Source organism: Lissotriton vulgaris, chromosome 8 (assembly GCF_964263255.1).
Source record: "Lissotriton vulgaris chromosome 8, aLisVul1.2, whole genome shotgun sequence".
NCBI classification, from domain to species: Eukaryota; Metazoa; Chordata; class Amphibia; order Caudata; family Salamandridae; genus Lissotriton; species Lissotriton vulgaris.
The window spans coordinates 49,373,902-49,391,631 of record NC_141696.1 but is presented as its reverse complement, the minus strand read 5'-3'; the positions used below and the strand labels follow the sequence as shown (position 1 = coordinate 49,391,631).

The window sequence follows — 17,730 nt, the reverse complement described above, 5'->3', positions numbered from 1 at the left end:
TGACCCAACAAGGGGGGGTCACAAGGCACAACATATTATTTCAGCGTTCCCACGGTACGTGGATACTTCTCCCCAACAAGTTCCAAGTGAGACAAACCAGCAATACTTGATTCCAAGATTGTGTCTTTTTCGGAAAGCCATGGCTATTTACTTGGTGCAACGGAATTTAAACAAGCATTGGCATAGCGAATAGGTCTCGCCTTTGGGGCCTTATAAGTGTTTAGGCAGAGCTATTGACTTTGCCAATGTTTTTAAGCTGTGCTGTAGAGAAGTGTAGCTGCTGTGCAGCAGGCTAAAAGTTGTGATAAAAAAGTGCCAGAAGCATTCTTGTTACCTTACATATGAGCAAGAAGGCATTATGTCCAACAGAACGACCATATTAAAACATTTATGTACAATATAAAAATTCTTCATTTTGTTGTGGCAACTTGTTTTTGCCTATTCCAATGGTTGTTTGTTAAAGTTCTTTTTTTTTAGGGGGCATAAACAATTGGAGGTTGAAGGTTGTGAACTAGTACCTGTATTATAACACTAGCAGCGGCCAGACGCTGGGGGAGAATCAACAAATGGCAGATTACGAGAGCAGGCTGAGGTGGTGTTGAGTGATGTTGAGATGGTAGTGGTGGTGACTTGTGCTGAGACGATGCTGAGGTGATGCTGAATGATACTTGGGTCTTGCTGAGTGATGATGATGTGGTGGTGTACTATTGCAAAGGCGATGCTGAGTGATACTGATGTGGTGTTGAGTGATGTTGTGGTGCTGAGTGATGCTGTGGTGGTGCTGAGTGATGCTGTAGTGGCGCGGAGTGATATTGTTGTGGCCCTGAGTGATGCTGAGTGACGGTGTGTTGGTGTTGAGTGATGCTGTGTTGGTGTTGAGTGATGCTTTTGTGGTGCTGAGTGATGCTGTGGTGTTGCTGAGTGATGTTGTGGTGGTGCTGAGTGATGCTGTGTTGGTGTTGAGTGATGCTGTGCTGGTGTTGAGTGATGTTTTGGTGGTGCTGATCAATGCTATGGTGTTGCTGAGTGATGATGTGGTGGCGCTGAGTGTTGCTGTGGTGATTCTGGACAGAACAAAAAGAAGTAAACAACTGTTTCTGCTAAGGTACCCCTAGTCTGGGGGGGGGGGGAAGGAAACAAATTCTTTCAATTCGACAAAATTTACCAAGTGGAATTTCCCCAAGCCTGAACCAGTCATACAGCAACCCCATTAATAGAAAATGCGTAACAAGAGGTAAGCTTCACGTCATATATTTGGCCCAATTAATGCAGGGGGGTTGCTCTTTGGTGACTGAAGGACAAGATCTGACTTCGAGGATTCAACTGACTCTGGATATTTTACTTTCAAGTCATAACCAATCTTTAAGCAAATATCACCAAACAACACCCTGATGCAACTATATAAGCATGAGTAGCTGTTTCCAATATGCTTATTCAAGATTAAGAAAACTGGCACCACCAACAACTACGTCCTCAACTGAACATCTAGCAAACTCTGGTGTAGGAATGTTGGTGATAGAACATTTTAATTAAAATGGAGTTACAGAAAGGAGGGTGGGTGAAAGACCTGGAACATTGGAAAGATAAGGTAACAGATCAGTATGTCAAGAACACAGTCCTTGGTGATTAAAGAAAGAGATGCTGACCCTGACCTCCTTCAAAATTGCCTGATTGCATCTCTATAATTGACTTTGGCGAGGTTATGCAACAGCTGAACCACAAGAGATGGGGACATAGCAAAGCACGATAATCAATACAGTGGTTTGGAATGAAAACCAAGATAAATGGCACACCCCGAAACAAATGTCTGTTAAAGGTACATCAATTCGGATGCTCATTACAGTTAAACTAAGATCCCTGAATGTGGAACAAGCAGGAGTTTGTGTGGATTTGCAGTCCGGGTGTAATGAGGGGTTATAACATAACACAGTTACAAACAGTGTAAAAAAAACTATTTAGTCTGGTTTTACAAAATGAAGAAAGGCTTTCTTTACATGCAATGTTACACCATTAAGGAAGGGTGGTATCTGCGTAAGAAAATTCCCGAAATTTAAAGTATACAGACTTTTCTCATACAGGAAGTCTTTACAAAGACATCAAGAGTTTTTTTTCAAGAACAAAGAAATACAGATCACATCTACAATCTGGATACACTAACAGGTCAATCAATATACGTCCCCCCATATAAAGGAAAACACCGCTCGTGTTGTATTAATCTAAAAAGCGTTCAATCATCTTGCACATACTGTTTTGCTATTAAAACGTCTTGAAAATAACCTGCGAGATATATGTTTGAATTACGAAAAAACACTCCGGACAATGACACTGTAAACAAAACAAGCAGAAAAGTGAAAGCTCATTGAGGCACGCAAGGCTTAATGAGCCTTGCAAGAAACCCACATGGTGGCTGCGCGCGTGAACGCAAGCACTAGGCCACCAAAAGCTTGTGGCAGCACTTTGAAAATCCACACACTAAATTTCTCGCAGAGTAGCGCATGCGCGCTGGCTCAGTGAGACCCAACAATAACTAGGTCACAACTTTTTCTGGTTGTTCCTCCTGGTCACTCCTAAAGGTTCCTGAGTTCTATGGTTGACTCCCAGGAGCCGGGATCGTAGATGAAAACAGGAGGCAAATACAACCACTTTTTCAAGAAAGAGCTGCAGCAAAATCTACTCCATAAAGCAATCCTTGATGTTCATTTGTCTACAAGAGGCGGCAGGTCTGACCCAGGAGAATCTGTTACAGCTTTATGTACATGTGTATGGTAAGCAGTGGTCTCTGACTGCAAGAATGCCCTTCACCTGAAAGGGTGGCGCAAGGTTAAGAACGACAGAAATGACGTGTTTAAAAGACGCGACGTAGATTGCGCACACTCTCACTGATACAGACCGCGATACGCGGTACACGGAGGACACACTGCGGGGAAGACAGCTCGTAGGATTTAAAAGGTAAGCCAGCTAAGGGTGGGAAGTTGTAGGCCTCGTAGACTCTGACGAGCTGTAGGAAGCTCTACAATAGTTATTGCCGAGTTGTGTATTGACGAGTTGTGGAATGCTCCTCATATAGTTATTGATAGCACAGGTGTAGCAAGTATGAGAAACGCCCTGCCATTAACAGAGTGGGACCACTCTGTTAAAATAGAGTCGGGTTATGATGTTTATTAAAATAGATAGAATCTACCTAACAGAGGGGGGTGATCAAACATACAGGGTTGAGGGGCGATGTAAAGAATCGTTAAAAGATGGGGAGCGATTTTTTCCTCTAGCTTTTTTTCTTTTTGTCATGATGGACACAGCCACGGCCCAAAAATAACCCGGGTTGGAAATTATCGGCAAACCCAACATCACTGCGACATATAGGTGAGATATTATTTGTTCAAATATAGTCATCTGTGCCCACTAAGGTTCAGGTATTAAAAACGAAATAGTATATTCATGCTTTATTTTAGCGACAGGTGATTATACTGAAGGAATTTAGAAGCATAAGCTGAGACAGGAATACGTCCATGATCCGAGTATCTATTTAATAAGGTAAAACTTCTTTACATCATGTTGTGAAATAACTGATGGACTTGATAATTACATCAGCAAGGCTAAAGTATACGTTTATATTTTGACCAATAGGCATTGGCCTGAAATAATTTGAAAACTACGGACGCCTGAACCTGACAAACCACAGGTTTTTAGTAAAGGTAAATCAACAAGGCAAACCCTTATTAAAATTATGTCATGAAATAATTGTTGGACTCGATCCTTATAGCAGCAAAGCTAAAGTATATGTTTATATCTTGACCAACAGTTGTTGGCCTGAAACTAATTGAAAACTCCAGCTGACCCTGAATAATCACGGGTTTTGATTAAAGGTTTCTCCCTATTTGTAAAACTCATAGAGTAGGATTAACGTGATGGTCTAAGTTAGATAAGACCTGGATTAGGAACAGCATTTGTATGATATTTTACAGATTGCTGGATAACTATAACGAACCATTTCGCTTTTTGACTTTCAAGGATTACACTTACTCAGGTGCGATAGCACAGGTGAGTTGTCAATATCTCTATTTGGTATAACAAGTGTGACTGATAGTTTAAGTGAAAGTGTGTGTTTCTAGACCTAAGAGTGAAGCAATACCAAAGAATAATGGGGTTAGATGATAGTATTAGAACAATGTATTGAATTGTTTAAGGATAGAGGGATAAGGGAGTGAAAATATTTCTTTGCCTTTTAATGGTATTTATAATGTTTCAAATGTTCAAGATAATAATGGAATTAGCGTCATTAGTAATGCACATTGGAATCATGATTTCATGAAATTGTAGCAGTTAGGCTCTAGTAAAATGGAATATGGCTAAATCTTAATGGATGTTTTTTTGATCTCATGTTAGAAAGGTAAAAAAATGTTTTGTTTTATTTTACTCTGCATTAGGTGACACCAATTATAAGGAGAAGCCTATATTATTTGTCCTGATGAAGGGGGTTGTAACAATTTAAGACCTCCGAAACGCGTCGACGCCATAGTAACTGTTAAATCTGGAGTGGTCAACAACACAGGGGCTATAGGGAACAAAAAAACTTAGCTCGTTGCTGTACCAAGTTAATCCTAATTAACACCAGCAAGACAAAATTAACCGTCTTTGTTTTTCTCCTGTGAATATGTATGAATTGAATTTGTGTTTTTATTCTTTTTATCAATTGTTTTTATATATGTGCACATTCTTTTGAATGTTTTTTAAATATTGCAATAAGCAGTCTGTTTTGATGCATTTTATTGTATTTTTTCCTTGTAAGTGTTTCACAACGTTTGACAGGTTCAATAAGAATGTTTGAGATGACTGAATAAGTATATCTGATTGATTTATACCATTACCAAAAGGGAAACCTTTCTTTTTTACTTGTCAGTATCTGGGTGCTGTATTCCCTTTGTGGCTCAAACAGAGCCCCTCTCCTTGATTTGGACTCTTTTGACCCACACCAAATCCAGTTGTGTTTTGAGGTTCTGGAATCAATTTTAGGTCTCGCCTAGGCAGCGCGCATGCGCTGCACTAGTAGATGACCTTTTGGAATCGGTCAGCTCTTTTCAAGCACTCGTGGCGGCATCCACTTTTTGTGGGCGAGCAGCTGCGCACAGGGGCCATCTGTTTCCAATTAGCATGGCCACATGCGCATCTGCTCGCTGCCGCAAGGTGGATGCCACCACAAGCACGAGTGCTTGAAATAAGCTGACCGATTCCATAAGGTCACTCGTGCTTCTGTTAGCTTTGTTGCTTGTTTGCTGTTATATGCAAATTCCTACACCAGTTGTATAATGCCCTGAATACTGTGACAAACACATTGCTGTATGGTTTCTTATAAATGTACTGATTCTGCGTGCAGGTACACCCCAATCACTAATTACTGTCCCTCATAGTACAACACACTTAATGTACTTTATTACGCTCCCCTGACACTCACTCATAAACTGCTGTCCTATTAAGAAACACTCATTACTGTGCAGTTTCCTACATTCCGAGATAGCATGCAGTTTCCCGGCACACACACTACTGCGCACATTCCGCACACACTCACTGAGGTACACTTCCCCTCATGCGGAATCCCGCCGCCAGGTCCTTTTACTGTACATTACTTATGTTGTTGTAAACCAAGTTACGCGGAATCTCCGTGGATTCTAGGCAATGCAGCACTCACCTGCCTGCGCCCGAAGTCCCTCCTCAGCTGCGGGGCACATGGGGGCTCTCAGGAGGAGGCACAGCAGCAGGGCTGGAAGAGCACCCATGGGTGCCGAGGGCTGGCGGGCTCCCCTGAGATATGTGTGCACACCTCCTTTGCGGGAGCCTCTGTGCAGTGCCTGCAGTGCGCACTGGCTGCAGCTGCCAGGGAGCATCACCATCTGGCACTAATGCCGACAGAGAGCCGACACCGCGCAGCCTAAGTGTGAGCAGCACATTTGTCTGTAGCGTTGACTGGGAGCATGTGTGGCTGAACAGATGTGTCACAGCAGATGCCTGCACGCGCCAAGACGTGTCTGTCAGTGTGTTTTTCTGTGTACCCTTTGAGCACTGTGTGGTGTGTCAGTGCGTGGAGTCATGTGAGTGTCTGTGTCCAAACAGATGTCTGTGTGCAGATGAGTGTGATTGTGTGTGTGTGTGTATGTGTCTTTCAGACACCATGATTCTCAGTGCCTGCGAGCAGTAGCCTTTGTCAGACACCAGCAGGTTTATGTGTTTGCGCTTGTGGTCAGCTAGTGAGGCTGTGCATTAATACTTCTGAACTCCCAGGCCATGCTGTGTTTAGGTCCCAGAGAGGATGAGGAGTGTTTGGAGCATCAATGCGTCCTGTACTGTCTAAGTGTGGGCGGAAAATCCGTTCCGCTCGCGGATTTTGCGGATTTTCGGGAAATCCGCAATCCGCGAGATTCGCGAATCTCCCGCAAAATCCGCAAATCCGCGAGCAGCGGATTTGGCTCGCACTGCTCGAACTGTTCGCGTGAGTTCGCGCCCCGCGAATAAGTGCGAATAAGTGCAAAATTGCAGAAATACGCTCTTAGCAAAACTGAAAGTAACTACTTACCAGGTTCAAAAGTTCAGGCTCATCGTTAGTAGCCATTTTCTGTAGTGCTTCCTGAGGGGCCCCTCCAGAGTTCAGTTGCAGGTTGCAACTATTATGTGACCCTGCTCTGAACCTCAGAATAGTTACATATATGCCACAAAGGTCCTGAATTACAGCTAAGGGAGACAAGCAGGAGCCAGGCTGGAGGTTCAAATCCATTATTCAGCCCCTAATTCATTATTGTCAGTTGGGGCAGGGCAGGTGTTGTAACTAATTTTGCAACAATGAAAGCACTTAGCAAGTTCAAAAGATCACTAATCAGGAAGCACTAAGGAAGCAGGTGCCAGCTAAAAAAATATTCTGTGACACATTAATCAGCCCCAAATTAATTCAGGTCACTTGAGGCAGGGAAGGTGTGCTTGTTGCCACAATAATGTACACTGACTGGACAACCAGAGGGTGCTGTGATGAAACAGAGGGTGGCATGGGTGGGCCAGAGGGTGGCATGAGTAGTCAGAGAGTGGCAGTGGTGACAGAGAGTGGCAGTGATGAAGAAGAGTGTCCCAAACAGGCTGGACACGTAGAAACAACAAGTTCGCGAAACTTGCGACCCGACAGGTAAGTTTGCAATTTGCGACATTGTACAAAACCCTCGCGAACTGGCAGAAACCCGCGCAAACACAAAAAAAAAAAAAAATCCGCAAATTCGCGGAAATTCGCGGATTTTGCGGATTGCGAATCCGCAAATCCGCAAAATTCGCGAACGCGAGATCCGCAAAATTCGCCCATGCTTAGTACTGTCCCTTTACAGCCGCTTCTCGTCGCTCTCACTGACACATGATAACTTTTGCCTGAAATGGCTGGCAAAGGCGTTTTTGGCTACCGTAGATCTCCTTCGGCAGCTGTGGATGAGCATACAAAGCTCAGTCACAGGAGGTGGTTTAGGGACGAGGTCTCAGAAACAATATAACCAATAGTTATCATGCACTCCCCGCTACCTTCCATCCACCCACACTTTCAATTCATCTGTCCATCCTCCCTTTCACTCACCACTAGGGGTAGAATGTTCTAAATTAAACAAGGATTGGCATAGCCAATAGGTCTCGCCTTTGTGACCTTATGAGTGTTTAGCCATGCAACAGTTGATGTTGTTGCACCAAGTATATTGTACTGCAAAACTAAATACTTATAAGGTTCCAAATGCGAGACCTATTGGCTATGCCAATGCTTGTTTTATAGTGGTCACTGACCAATGACTGGTGATACGTCCTCGCTCAATCACCCGACAATTCACAGAGTCCACCTAGCACTCTTGCTGTAGATGCCCAAATATCCTGCTCCGGTGGACTTTCAGTTAGGATTTTGTCTTAAGACCAAAACTTAAGACAAAATACTAACTTAAGATAAAATCCTGATTTGAGACAAAATCCTAACTTAAGGCAAAATACTAATTTATAACAAAATCCTAATTTAAGACAAATTCCTAACTTAAGGCAAAATACTAATTTAAAACAAAATCCTAATTTAAGACAAATTCCTAATTTAAGACACAATATTAATTTAAGACAAAATACTAACTTAAGACAAAATACTAACTTTACTACTACTAAGTGCCTTCTGTGAATACCAAAAGTAGTAAGTTTAGGATTTTGTCTCAGATTAGTTCTGTGAATCAGCCCCTTTGTCTATATTCTTTTCTCAGAGTCATTACGGGAATGAGTGTTGGATTAAAGCCTTGCTGACTCTCCACTGAGTGACCATAGACTTTTGGCTTTCTCACTGCATGCGTCGCTCTTTGCCACCAAGACTGTCCTGAACTATCCCCTCTCCTTAACATTTTCTAGGAACCGTTTGGTGACCAAGAGCTGGGCCAAGTTCGATGAAACTACCTTTCTAACTCAGCTTGTGGCTTCCTCGCTCCCAGATTTTCTAAAATGCCTAGTCGCTGATTATAAGCAGGAAAATGGCTTGGAGCTACTGTAGTGTTTTAATAAAATTTGTAGTAGGGCCTATGAACTGCTTATGGTCCCGGCTAAGTTAGGCAGCAGACCACCCGCTAAATGATTCAACCTCGATTGCACCAAGGTGCATAACCAGTTGCTTGCTGCCCAAACAATGATACCAAGTGAGCAGGAAGTGGTTAGAAGCTGCAAATCCATTTATAAAAGCACCTGCCTAGCAAGTTAGATTGTCATTAGGGAAGCTAGTGAGCTGAGGGAGATAAAGGCATTTTAGGCAGTTGTTAATTGTAACTACTTTGAGAAACCTAATTGCCCCAGCATTGTTACTGTGATCGCCGCTGACCAAGGATCGAGCTGGGCCAACCTTAGGGCCCCTTGTACACTCTCTGCCCCAGGTGGCACCATTGGCTACTCCTGAGATAGAATTAAGTGAGGTCCTCCTGGCAATTGGGAACGGCCGGCGGGTCGTGGCCAAGGCCTAGACATGTTCAAGGCTAATACCTCATTGCAGGCGGCCCCACTCCTGACCAGTGTCCTTAATGTAGCCCTTGCAACTGGGCCGCCTAAAGGTTGGTCCCAAGCCATTATTGTCCCAATATTGAAAAAGGGCTCGAAAGGTGACCTGCAATGTTACTTCCCCATATCATTGATAAGGTATGGACTGTATCTTGCTGGATCGTCTTCAGACTTGGGCCGATGAACACAATGTACTTTCAGGGGTTCAATTCAGCTTCCACCCGGGTCTAGGCACCATGGAGCAGTCTCCCAATTTATATCTGTTTATAAGCAAGTACATGGTGACTCGGATGGGAAATTTGTAACTGGCTTTTATTGACCTGAGTACTGCTTTTGATTCTGTCAACCGGTCCAGGTTCTGGAGTATTTTGACTAAATGAGGGTCGACCAGTACATTGTCAATTTCCTGAGAGCTTGACAATGAGGTCACTGTCAGTATGAGATTCGGCCACGTGGTAAGACTACCTCAGCCTTTAACCTGGCAAGAGACATGCATCAGGACTGTGTTTTGGTACCGTTCCTATTTTCACTGTACATAAATGGCCTGGAGAGAAATTTGTTGAAGCTGATGCTGACTGCCCCTGCAGAGGTGACCGCAGCATTCCTACGTTAATTTATGCCGACGATACTGTCCTAATGGCGAGGACTGCAGCCAGCTTACAACACATGCTAGATCACTTTTGTCAGATTATGACCAGTTTTAGATCTGAGGGTCAATCAGCCTAAGACGCACGTTATGATTTATGGTGCAAAGTAAAAGGACAGCACCGCCTTTGCAGTTAATAGCTAGAAGGTTAGCACTGTTCCTTTGTTTTCATGCCTAGGTATTCCCTTTGACTCTCGCTTAGCATGAGACCCCCTAATGACTAGCAGAGCTCCTGCTTCTTCACTTTGCCTGCAGATTAGGCCACAAGCTGGTCAAGGAACTTGTGGCCATTTATAAACCCAAATGCTGTGCCGTCCCCTCCTATAGGGCCTTGGTTATGGCGGATCTTAGAAGCAATTGACAATGATTTTATCAAAAGGCTACTATATGTCCCCAGTAGCACTATCGCTTTTATTTGCTGCTCTGAGGTTGGGATTGGATTGATAAAGGATTTCATAAGGCTGCAATCACTCCTCCTGTGGCTAAGAATTTGGTCTATGAGCCAAACCACTTTAAACAGAGCCATGCTCACTGACTGTCTGAAACTGGACAGAGGCCTGACCATTCCCTGGATAAGGGTATATTCGTGAAACTTGTCTAAGTCTGGGATGCAAAGACCTATTCATTTATCCCAATATTGAGCCAGCTGCCTCCCACACTTAAGTAATGATGACATTTTCGCGAGTTAAATGGATGAGATAATTCGGAGGGTGGTTGATATGCCTTCTGTACAGGGGTACATGCAGATTTGTGTAAACACTGGCATAGCGCCTTACCTTACATGGCTATGTTATGAGCTCCACAGATTTTACTTAGTCAGATTTCAACTATTCACTTTCTGGTTGCCTTTCCATATCAGGGCTCCTATTTGCGTAGCTTACCTGCCTGCCCCTATGACGATCACTCACCTATGTTTTTCCATCAGAGGTAGCCATTATTCATTTGTTTTCCTTTCAGGGTGGTCTCCCAACTGAGTACTGTTTGTATGTGGACAACCAAGGGAGTCTCTGCTGTCTGGATAGCAACCACTCTCACTTCATCCTGGTGGACGATGGGACACAGGGGAGCTACGGAATCGAGATCCCCTTGAGGACCAAACTGGAAAGGTTCATCTCAGAGCAAACCCGGAAGGAAGAAGGTAATTTTGCCAGAGTAAGAGGGGCTGCCTCCTGGTACACATACATGTGTGTGAGTGGGGGTACTCATGAATCACAAAGCTACAAACTATAGAAGACACCTAGATCTTTATATTTTGGTCGAGTCAGACAAATGTATTTGAAAATTTGTAAATCACAGAATAATAGAGCAAGGCAGTCCGTCAGAATATGGTAAGAATTCGAACCCCCACCAGGGAAAGAAAATGCTGATATGTATACCATAATAGAGATGTTTTAGAATCAGTCATGAGTAGGTACATAAATGTCTGTATGGGTGGGCGACAGGGTATATAAGTGACTGTATGGGTGCAAGAATGGGTTTACAAGTAAGTGTATGGGTAAATGTGCGTGTGTGTGGGTGGTTGCATGGGTGAGTGAATGGGTGTGTGAGTGGCAGTATCGGTGAGTTAGTGAGTGTGAGAGGTTGTATGTACTTATCTCAGTGACTGTATATATGAGTGAGTAGATGTGTTAGTATTTCTATGTAAGTTAGTGGATGTGTGAGTAACGATAGGTGAATGAATGTATGTGTGAGTGACTATATGGGTGAGTGAGTAGGTATGTGAGTAATTGTATAAGTGACTGAGTATGAAAATGGGTGTATGAGTGGGTGTGTAAGTGTCTGTATATCTGTATGTGTGAGTCACTCTATTGGTCAGTGAATAGATGCATGAATGTCTGTATATGTGAGTTAGTGATTGCTCTTGTGGCTGTATAGGTGACTTGATGTGTGAGTGGCTCTATGAATCACTGAGTAGGCGTGTGAGTGTGGCTGATGTCATCAGGGATGTAATGTGAGCTGTCATCAGTGATCTCATAAGTGATGTCACTGGCCATGTCATGAGGGATGTAAATGTGAGGTTATAAGCAGTGTGTTGCGGGGCTGCTGAATTTCTCTGGTTTTTTACGAGTGAAATGTCAGTCTAACTATAACATCCTTGTGACCTTTGTTTTTTCAGTAATATTTATGTGTATATATGTATATATCATTGCTTATATATTGAGTATATCTTTATAAATATGTTATGCTGTATTTCGTAACCAGTGCTTACATATAACTTACGTGGGTGTACCCTTCATTAGTCTCGTCTTCACTTAATCGATATGTATGCACTAGCTCTTATTTCCACCTCTACGGATTCTACGAGTTGAATGGTCTCATCAGTGTCGTTCTGCCTCTGGGACTTTTTTCTTAACATTAGCGTTGTTCTTGTCCCTACTTGTTTTCCTTGTCTTTACGATTTTTTGAGTGGTTGCATTAATCCATGCTCTTCCACCATGGATCTATTCTAAGGTTACTTTCTCTGTGTCGCTCAGGACAGGTTTGCCTCTAATGCATTTGTTTTGCCTCTGGTCCTCGAGCCCCAGTTGCCCATGAGATCGGTTTTTGTGCACATTTTCACTGTGTTTTACTGAGTATGTTTGACTGACGTAATAGTTTTCTAAGTCAAATATCTAGAGCTGAGTGGCAACAACCTAGTGTTGTATTTATATTGACAATTGTCTACTGACACATCTGTTCCTCTATTATGGGTACCTCTAATACCGTGCTTTTCACTGTCTTTGACTTTGTTTGCCTGTAGTTCTTGCTGCAGTTCTCAGGGTGAAGTGTTTGCTCTTGCTCACCTAACTTCCTAAAAGTGTCTGGTCTTGTCTGTCTTATTATAGACCGGCTAGTTCTATTCAGGCATTTGTAGTAATATCAGTTCACAAACCCTCCTTCTGGGATGGTATTGCTTGGGTATCTTTTCTAAGGTAAGGAATCTGCAGCTAGACCAGAGGAACTTACCTTCAGTAAATCCTTATCTTGTAAAGACATAGTCTAGCCGCAGATTCCTTACCGACTCACCGTTCCTCCCCGTTCTGCAAACTGTTTCCATTTTGTCCAAAATATCCCTTTCATTGCATTTCCGTGCTGTGCATTTCAAATTCGTAATTGTTCCTTCAAGATATATTTATCTTTAATGGCACACTGTTTCCTCAGCCAGTTTCTACTTTGGCTCCACGTTTTTGGTTCAGTGAATAGTCACCGAAGAAACTGACCTGATTGTCAGGGAGGGGCTTATATTAGCTCCGGTGACATCGCATGTGTGGAGGATGTCAGGAAGAAGTCACATGATGCCCTTTACCGACGTGCAGGGGTACTGCTGGAACATTTCCAGATTCCATCTAGTTAAGGATTCTGTGGCCTGACTATGTCTCTACCAAATAAGGCATTACCGAAGGTAAGTAACTGGTTCGTCATAGATACTATTAATTGTATACATGCATAGATATGTGCATGCACCAACAATAGAATCTAGGGCTTACCACACATCACAATGGTGACACAAATTACAGTGCTCGATAATCCATTACATGTTTGTTCTCTGTAGGGACTACAAAATGTTACAACAGTAACCCGAATTAAGTGTGGGAGTCAGAGGCACATTATAGCCTGTGGGAATTGAAAGGATGGAGTTAAACAGAGTAAAATATGTATGTTACATTGTTTCCTGTTCCTGTGGTGAGCCATAGAGCTGGCTATGTAGGGGAAGGACCTCTTCCACCAGTTGCTCTAGCTCCTCTGGGGAGAAGGCACAGGCCCACTTGCCTGATTGGCCTGGCATGATTGCTCCCAGAGTTAGCAAACAGCTTCTTAAGTGGAGGAGGTGTTGATAGCAGTGTCAGGAGGCAAGTGAGTTATTTTTCAAATCACGGTGTACATGTACGCCACATACGCAGTCATCAGTGTAGACGGACACAGCCATTGGCCTGCTACCGTCACAATCACAAATCATAGCCTATGGCTGTATCTGCTGTGGATGAGATTGCCCACCGTGCGGTCGACTTCCGCCGGCAGCTGCAGGTTCTGAATGTCCAATATGCAAGGTCAGGCATCCGCCATGTTAGCGGTTGGAAGTACAGTATTGGTGACTGTTAAGTTTGCCAGCACTACTACAAATGAGTTGTTACATGCTTACATAGGTAGTACTCCACTGCCCTGTAAATTCCTTTATACCAGGGGTCTCCAAACCAGTCCTGGAGGGCCGGATCCATGCCGGATTTTTAAAATTACTACATGTATCTCAATGGGGATATCCCAAAAATCTGGCATGGATCCGGCCCTCCAGTATTAGTTTGGAGACCCCTGCTTTAAACAAACATCTGTATAGTCCGTTATTGTGCATGAACGCTGTATCACAACGGTGCACTGTACTCCCCCGATGACAGAATTTTGTACATTTTACAATATTAGGGTGCTCATGATACAGTTTTGGATGTATAATGTGCACAATTATGTTACTGACATGTGCAAACTACAGTTGGAATTATAGGTTGATGCTGGACAGTTGACAATTATTATGTGAATAATATGTAATGCTTTCTGAAAAGATATGTTTTTTGTCACTTGACTTTTAACTTACTCTTCATAGATGTTACTCTAGACACTGTAACTGATGTTCAAAATAGTTTTCACTCCACATATAGGTTGTAGGGAAGTAGGATCTTTCTTGCATATACCCCCACTTTTTTTCTTGTGTCAGATTGTTTTGACTGTAGTTTACTGGGATCCTGCTAACCAGTACCCCAGTGGCAGTGCTCTCTCCTCTAAACTTGATGGTAAGTACTTTGTAACCCCACAATTGGCATACTGGGGTACCACTGTAATTCCCTAGAATATGATACTGAGGTACCTAGGGCATTGGTACATCAGGGGTCTCCCTGGGATGCAACATGTATTGTGCTGCCCATGGGAGTCCATGCAAACTGTATCTGCAGAGCTGCTATCACAGTCTGTGTGAAATGGTACATGCACCTTTCACTTTATATATAAAGTTTTCTTTATATCCCGGTCACTGCCCTATTAACCTATAGGTCACCCCTAAGGTAGGCCCTTCAGTACAGGGGCAGAGTGCATTGTTCTAAGTTTGTGGGTGCCCCTGCACAAGCAGAGGTATCCCTCCAAACCCGGGCTCTATTCTCTGGGCTTTGCAAGTGTGGTACAGCCATTTTAAGGTATGTAGTGGACACTGGCAAGTCGAGATGTCCAACTACATAATGGCTGCCCCAAACCTGGTCATGTTTAGTATCAAACATGTTGGAATTATGTAACTACACCCATCCCAGGGTTAGTTGCATGATACCATGTACTAGGGCCTCCTTAGAGGACCCCCATAACTACTTGTGTAGCCTTACACTCTCTGCCTGCCAACCTGTGCTGCTGCCGACCCTAGACAGCGTTCTGCCGCCCTGCTGATGAGCTTAACTCAGGCACGGGTAGCTAAACAAAGATTTTCTGCGAAGGAGAGAAGTGGCCAACTCTCTTTAGAATTAGGTAGCGCGGGGGCGCTTCTGAGCACCACCAGACTGCATTGAAGGGCACAGTTGGTGCCCTGCTTGCATAAACCAGTTTTGCCACGTTCAGGACCCCGTGGCTCCCACTCTGTCGGAAAACTAGGCAGAGGCTAGGGTAGTGTCCACCCCCATGTCCAGATCCTCCCTAGGGAGGTGGCCAGAGCTCCTCCAGGTGGCCACTTGATTCTTGGAACAAACGGGGAGTAATTGTTCCAAATGTCGACACAATAGTTATCCACATAAAAAAAGAGAAGCGTGGCAGGAACAGGAAAAAACCTAGGTTTAAACCCCACAGAGTAGAGGTAAGTGCAAGTTCTGTCTCTTGATGCCCTCACACATCTCGATGGTTGTCATACTTCATCATCAGACGTTGCTCCTTGTTGTGCCAGCGCTGCTATGCCCTATGGGTCCCCCAAATGGACGCTTTTGCTGAGATCTTTGTCTCCACGCTCTTCAACTTTCTGTAACTCTGTTGCAGTGCATCCTCTGAGTAAGCAAGGCCTGCATCCAAGCAAGAAGGAATCTCCCTTTGAGTGGAGTCCCTTTCCTGCATCAGCAGGTACCTCTACATCGACAACCAGTTTGCTTATCCTCTTGTCCCACGGAAATTGCCCAGCTGTGCAACACAAGGTTGTGGTTTGTTGGTTCTCCAGAGGCATAACCAGTCTTCCCTGCAACTGGGGTGACTGCAATCCCTCTCTAGCCGACATGAACCACCTGTGTTAGAAATGGGGTCTCTAGTTGGCAATGGTTTGCACCTTTATCCAAATAGGGACCCTTCCTTCTTGTCAGGATAAGGAGGAAACATTACTGAAATAACCCCTGCTCACCCCCTTTGTAGCTTTGCACGAGCAGGCATGCTTATCTCAGAGGCAGTGTGTAAAGCTTTTGCGCATAACCAACAATCATACAGTGAAAACAATGCAAAAGGACACACCAGTTTTAGAAAAATAACCAATATTTATCTGCAAACAAGACCAAAATGATAAAAGACCAATATACAGTAATCATAAATATGCACTTTGTAAGGATGACTTTAAAATGCAGTTCCTTGAAGCCTGTAGCTCCGCCCGGGGACACTGTAAGTGCTGGAAATAATAGAATCCAATAGTTCTAGCCGACCACGTAGGTGCAGACCGGCGTTAGTTTCAGTAGACTTGTAAACAGTACCTTTGGTTCAGGCCAATGGCATAGGTTCAGGCCGGTCATGACAACGGTCACGATTGGGCTGTGAAGCGTAGCAGTGTGGCGTGCGGTGACCTCAAGTCACGGTGCAGGCAACGGCTTGGTGACGGTCGTCCATCAGCGTCGATGAGACCAGTGCTGCAGTGTGGAGTAAGGTGGTGCTTGTGGTAGTGCTGACAGGTCACAGTGCATGTGAGAGTGCCATTTGATGGGAGCTGGCGTTGGTCGGCCCAGACCTCAGTGTGGGGCAGTGCATTGTGTGACTTACGAGCAGTTTCCCCAAACCACAGTGCGGTCATGGGTGTCAAGGTCAGCGTGTAGCAACGCCGTTGGTGAGACCATGGTGGTGGAGTGAAGCAGGGCAGTGTGGAGTGCGGTGCCCACAGGTTGCTGTGCAAGCAGACTTGGCGGACGTGGCAGATATTGTCTAGGGTTGCAGTATGAAGTGCAGTGGTGTCTTCTGCGGTGTCTTCAAGACACAGAGCCAGCTGCGGTGTCAGTGATGGTGTTGGCTGATTTCCCCCTCTTTACAACTGAAAACCGCAGTTTCAGAGGTGGTACCCAGAGGTAAACAAAGTCTTTCCTGTTATGTTATGTTATCTTATGTTATGTTATGTTACTAGGGGTTTTATAAAGCGCTCAGCTACTCAAGCAGAGTGTCCCGGCGCTATCAGACCAAGCAGGCACAAAACAAGAGGACTCGATGAAATTATTGGCCAAACAGCAAAGTTTTGAGATTTTTCCTGAAAGCAAGAAGGCTGTCTGTCTTCCGCAAAGACAAAGGCAGGGCATTCCAGAGTTGGGGCGCCAGACGTCTGAAAGAGCGACCCCGATGCGGGATCGCCTAATTGTCGGAACCGTAGCCAGTGCTAACGATGCAGAATGCAGTGATCTAGAAGGGAGGTGGAAGCCTATTCTTTTCCTAAGGTAGCGAGCACCAGTACCATAGAGGGCCTTGAATGGCGTAGTTAGAGTTTTAAAGGAAATACGTTTACGCACAGGTAGCCAATGGAGAGATTTAAGAAGCGCTGCAGTGTTGGATCTCCGGCCAAGGCCGAAAATTGCACGTGCAGCGAAGTTTTGCACCGTTTGCAGACGTAAAAGAAGATATTCGGGAAGGCCCAGATATAGCACGTTAGCGTAATCCAGCCGAGAACCTATCAGGGCCTGAACCCTGGTCCTCCTTTGGGCAAGGGACAGAAGTGGGAGAAAATTCCTCTGCATTTTTAAAAGACCGAAACACTGTCCCACCAAACCCAGAATCTGTGGTTTAAAAGTAAGACCGTTGTCCTTCTTTACTCCTAGATTCTTGGCCGCCGTAGTGGCAGCGGAGGGAGGAAACATAGCCGCCGGCCACCAGGACTTCCAGCAAGGATCCGGTGG

The 17,730-nt window shown here is 44.3% G+C and overlaps 1 protein-coding gene across 1 annotated transcript in view; it reads left to right on the top strand.

The window, feature by feature from the left end:
- The window catches only part of LOC147693352 (transient receptor potential cation channel subfamily M member 2-like), a 3,804,886-nt gene that overhangs the window by 336,651 nt on the left and 3,450,505 nt on the right, over positions 1–17,730 (top strand). The window contains exon 5 of the mRNA XM_086935946.1: positions 10,625–10,805. Within this exon, the coding sequence (XP_086792072.1) occupies positions 10,625–10,805 (181 nt within the window). The remainder of the gene's footprint in view (positions 1–10,624; positions 10,806–17,730) is intronic.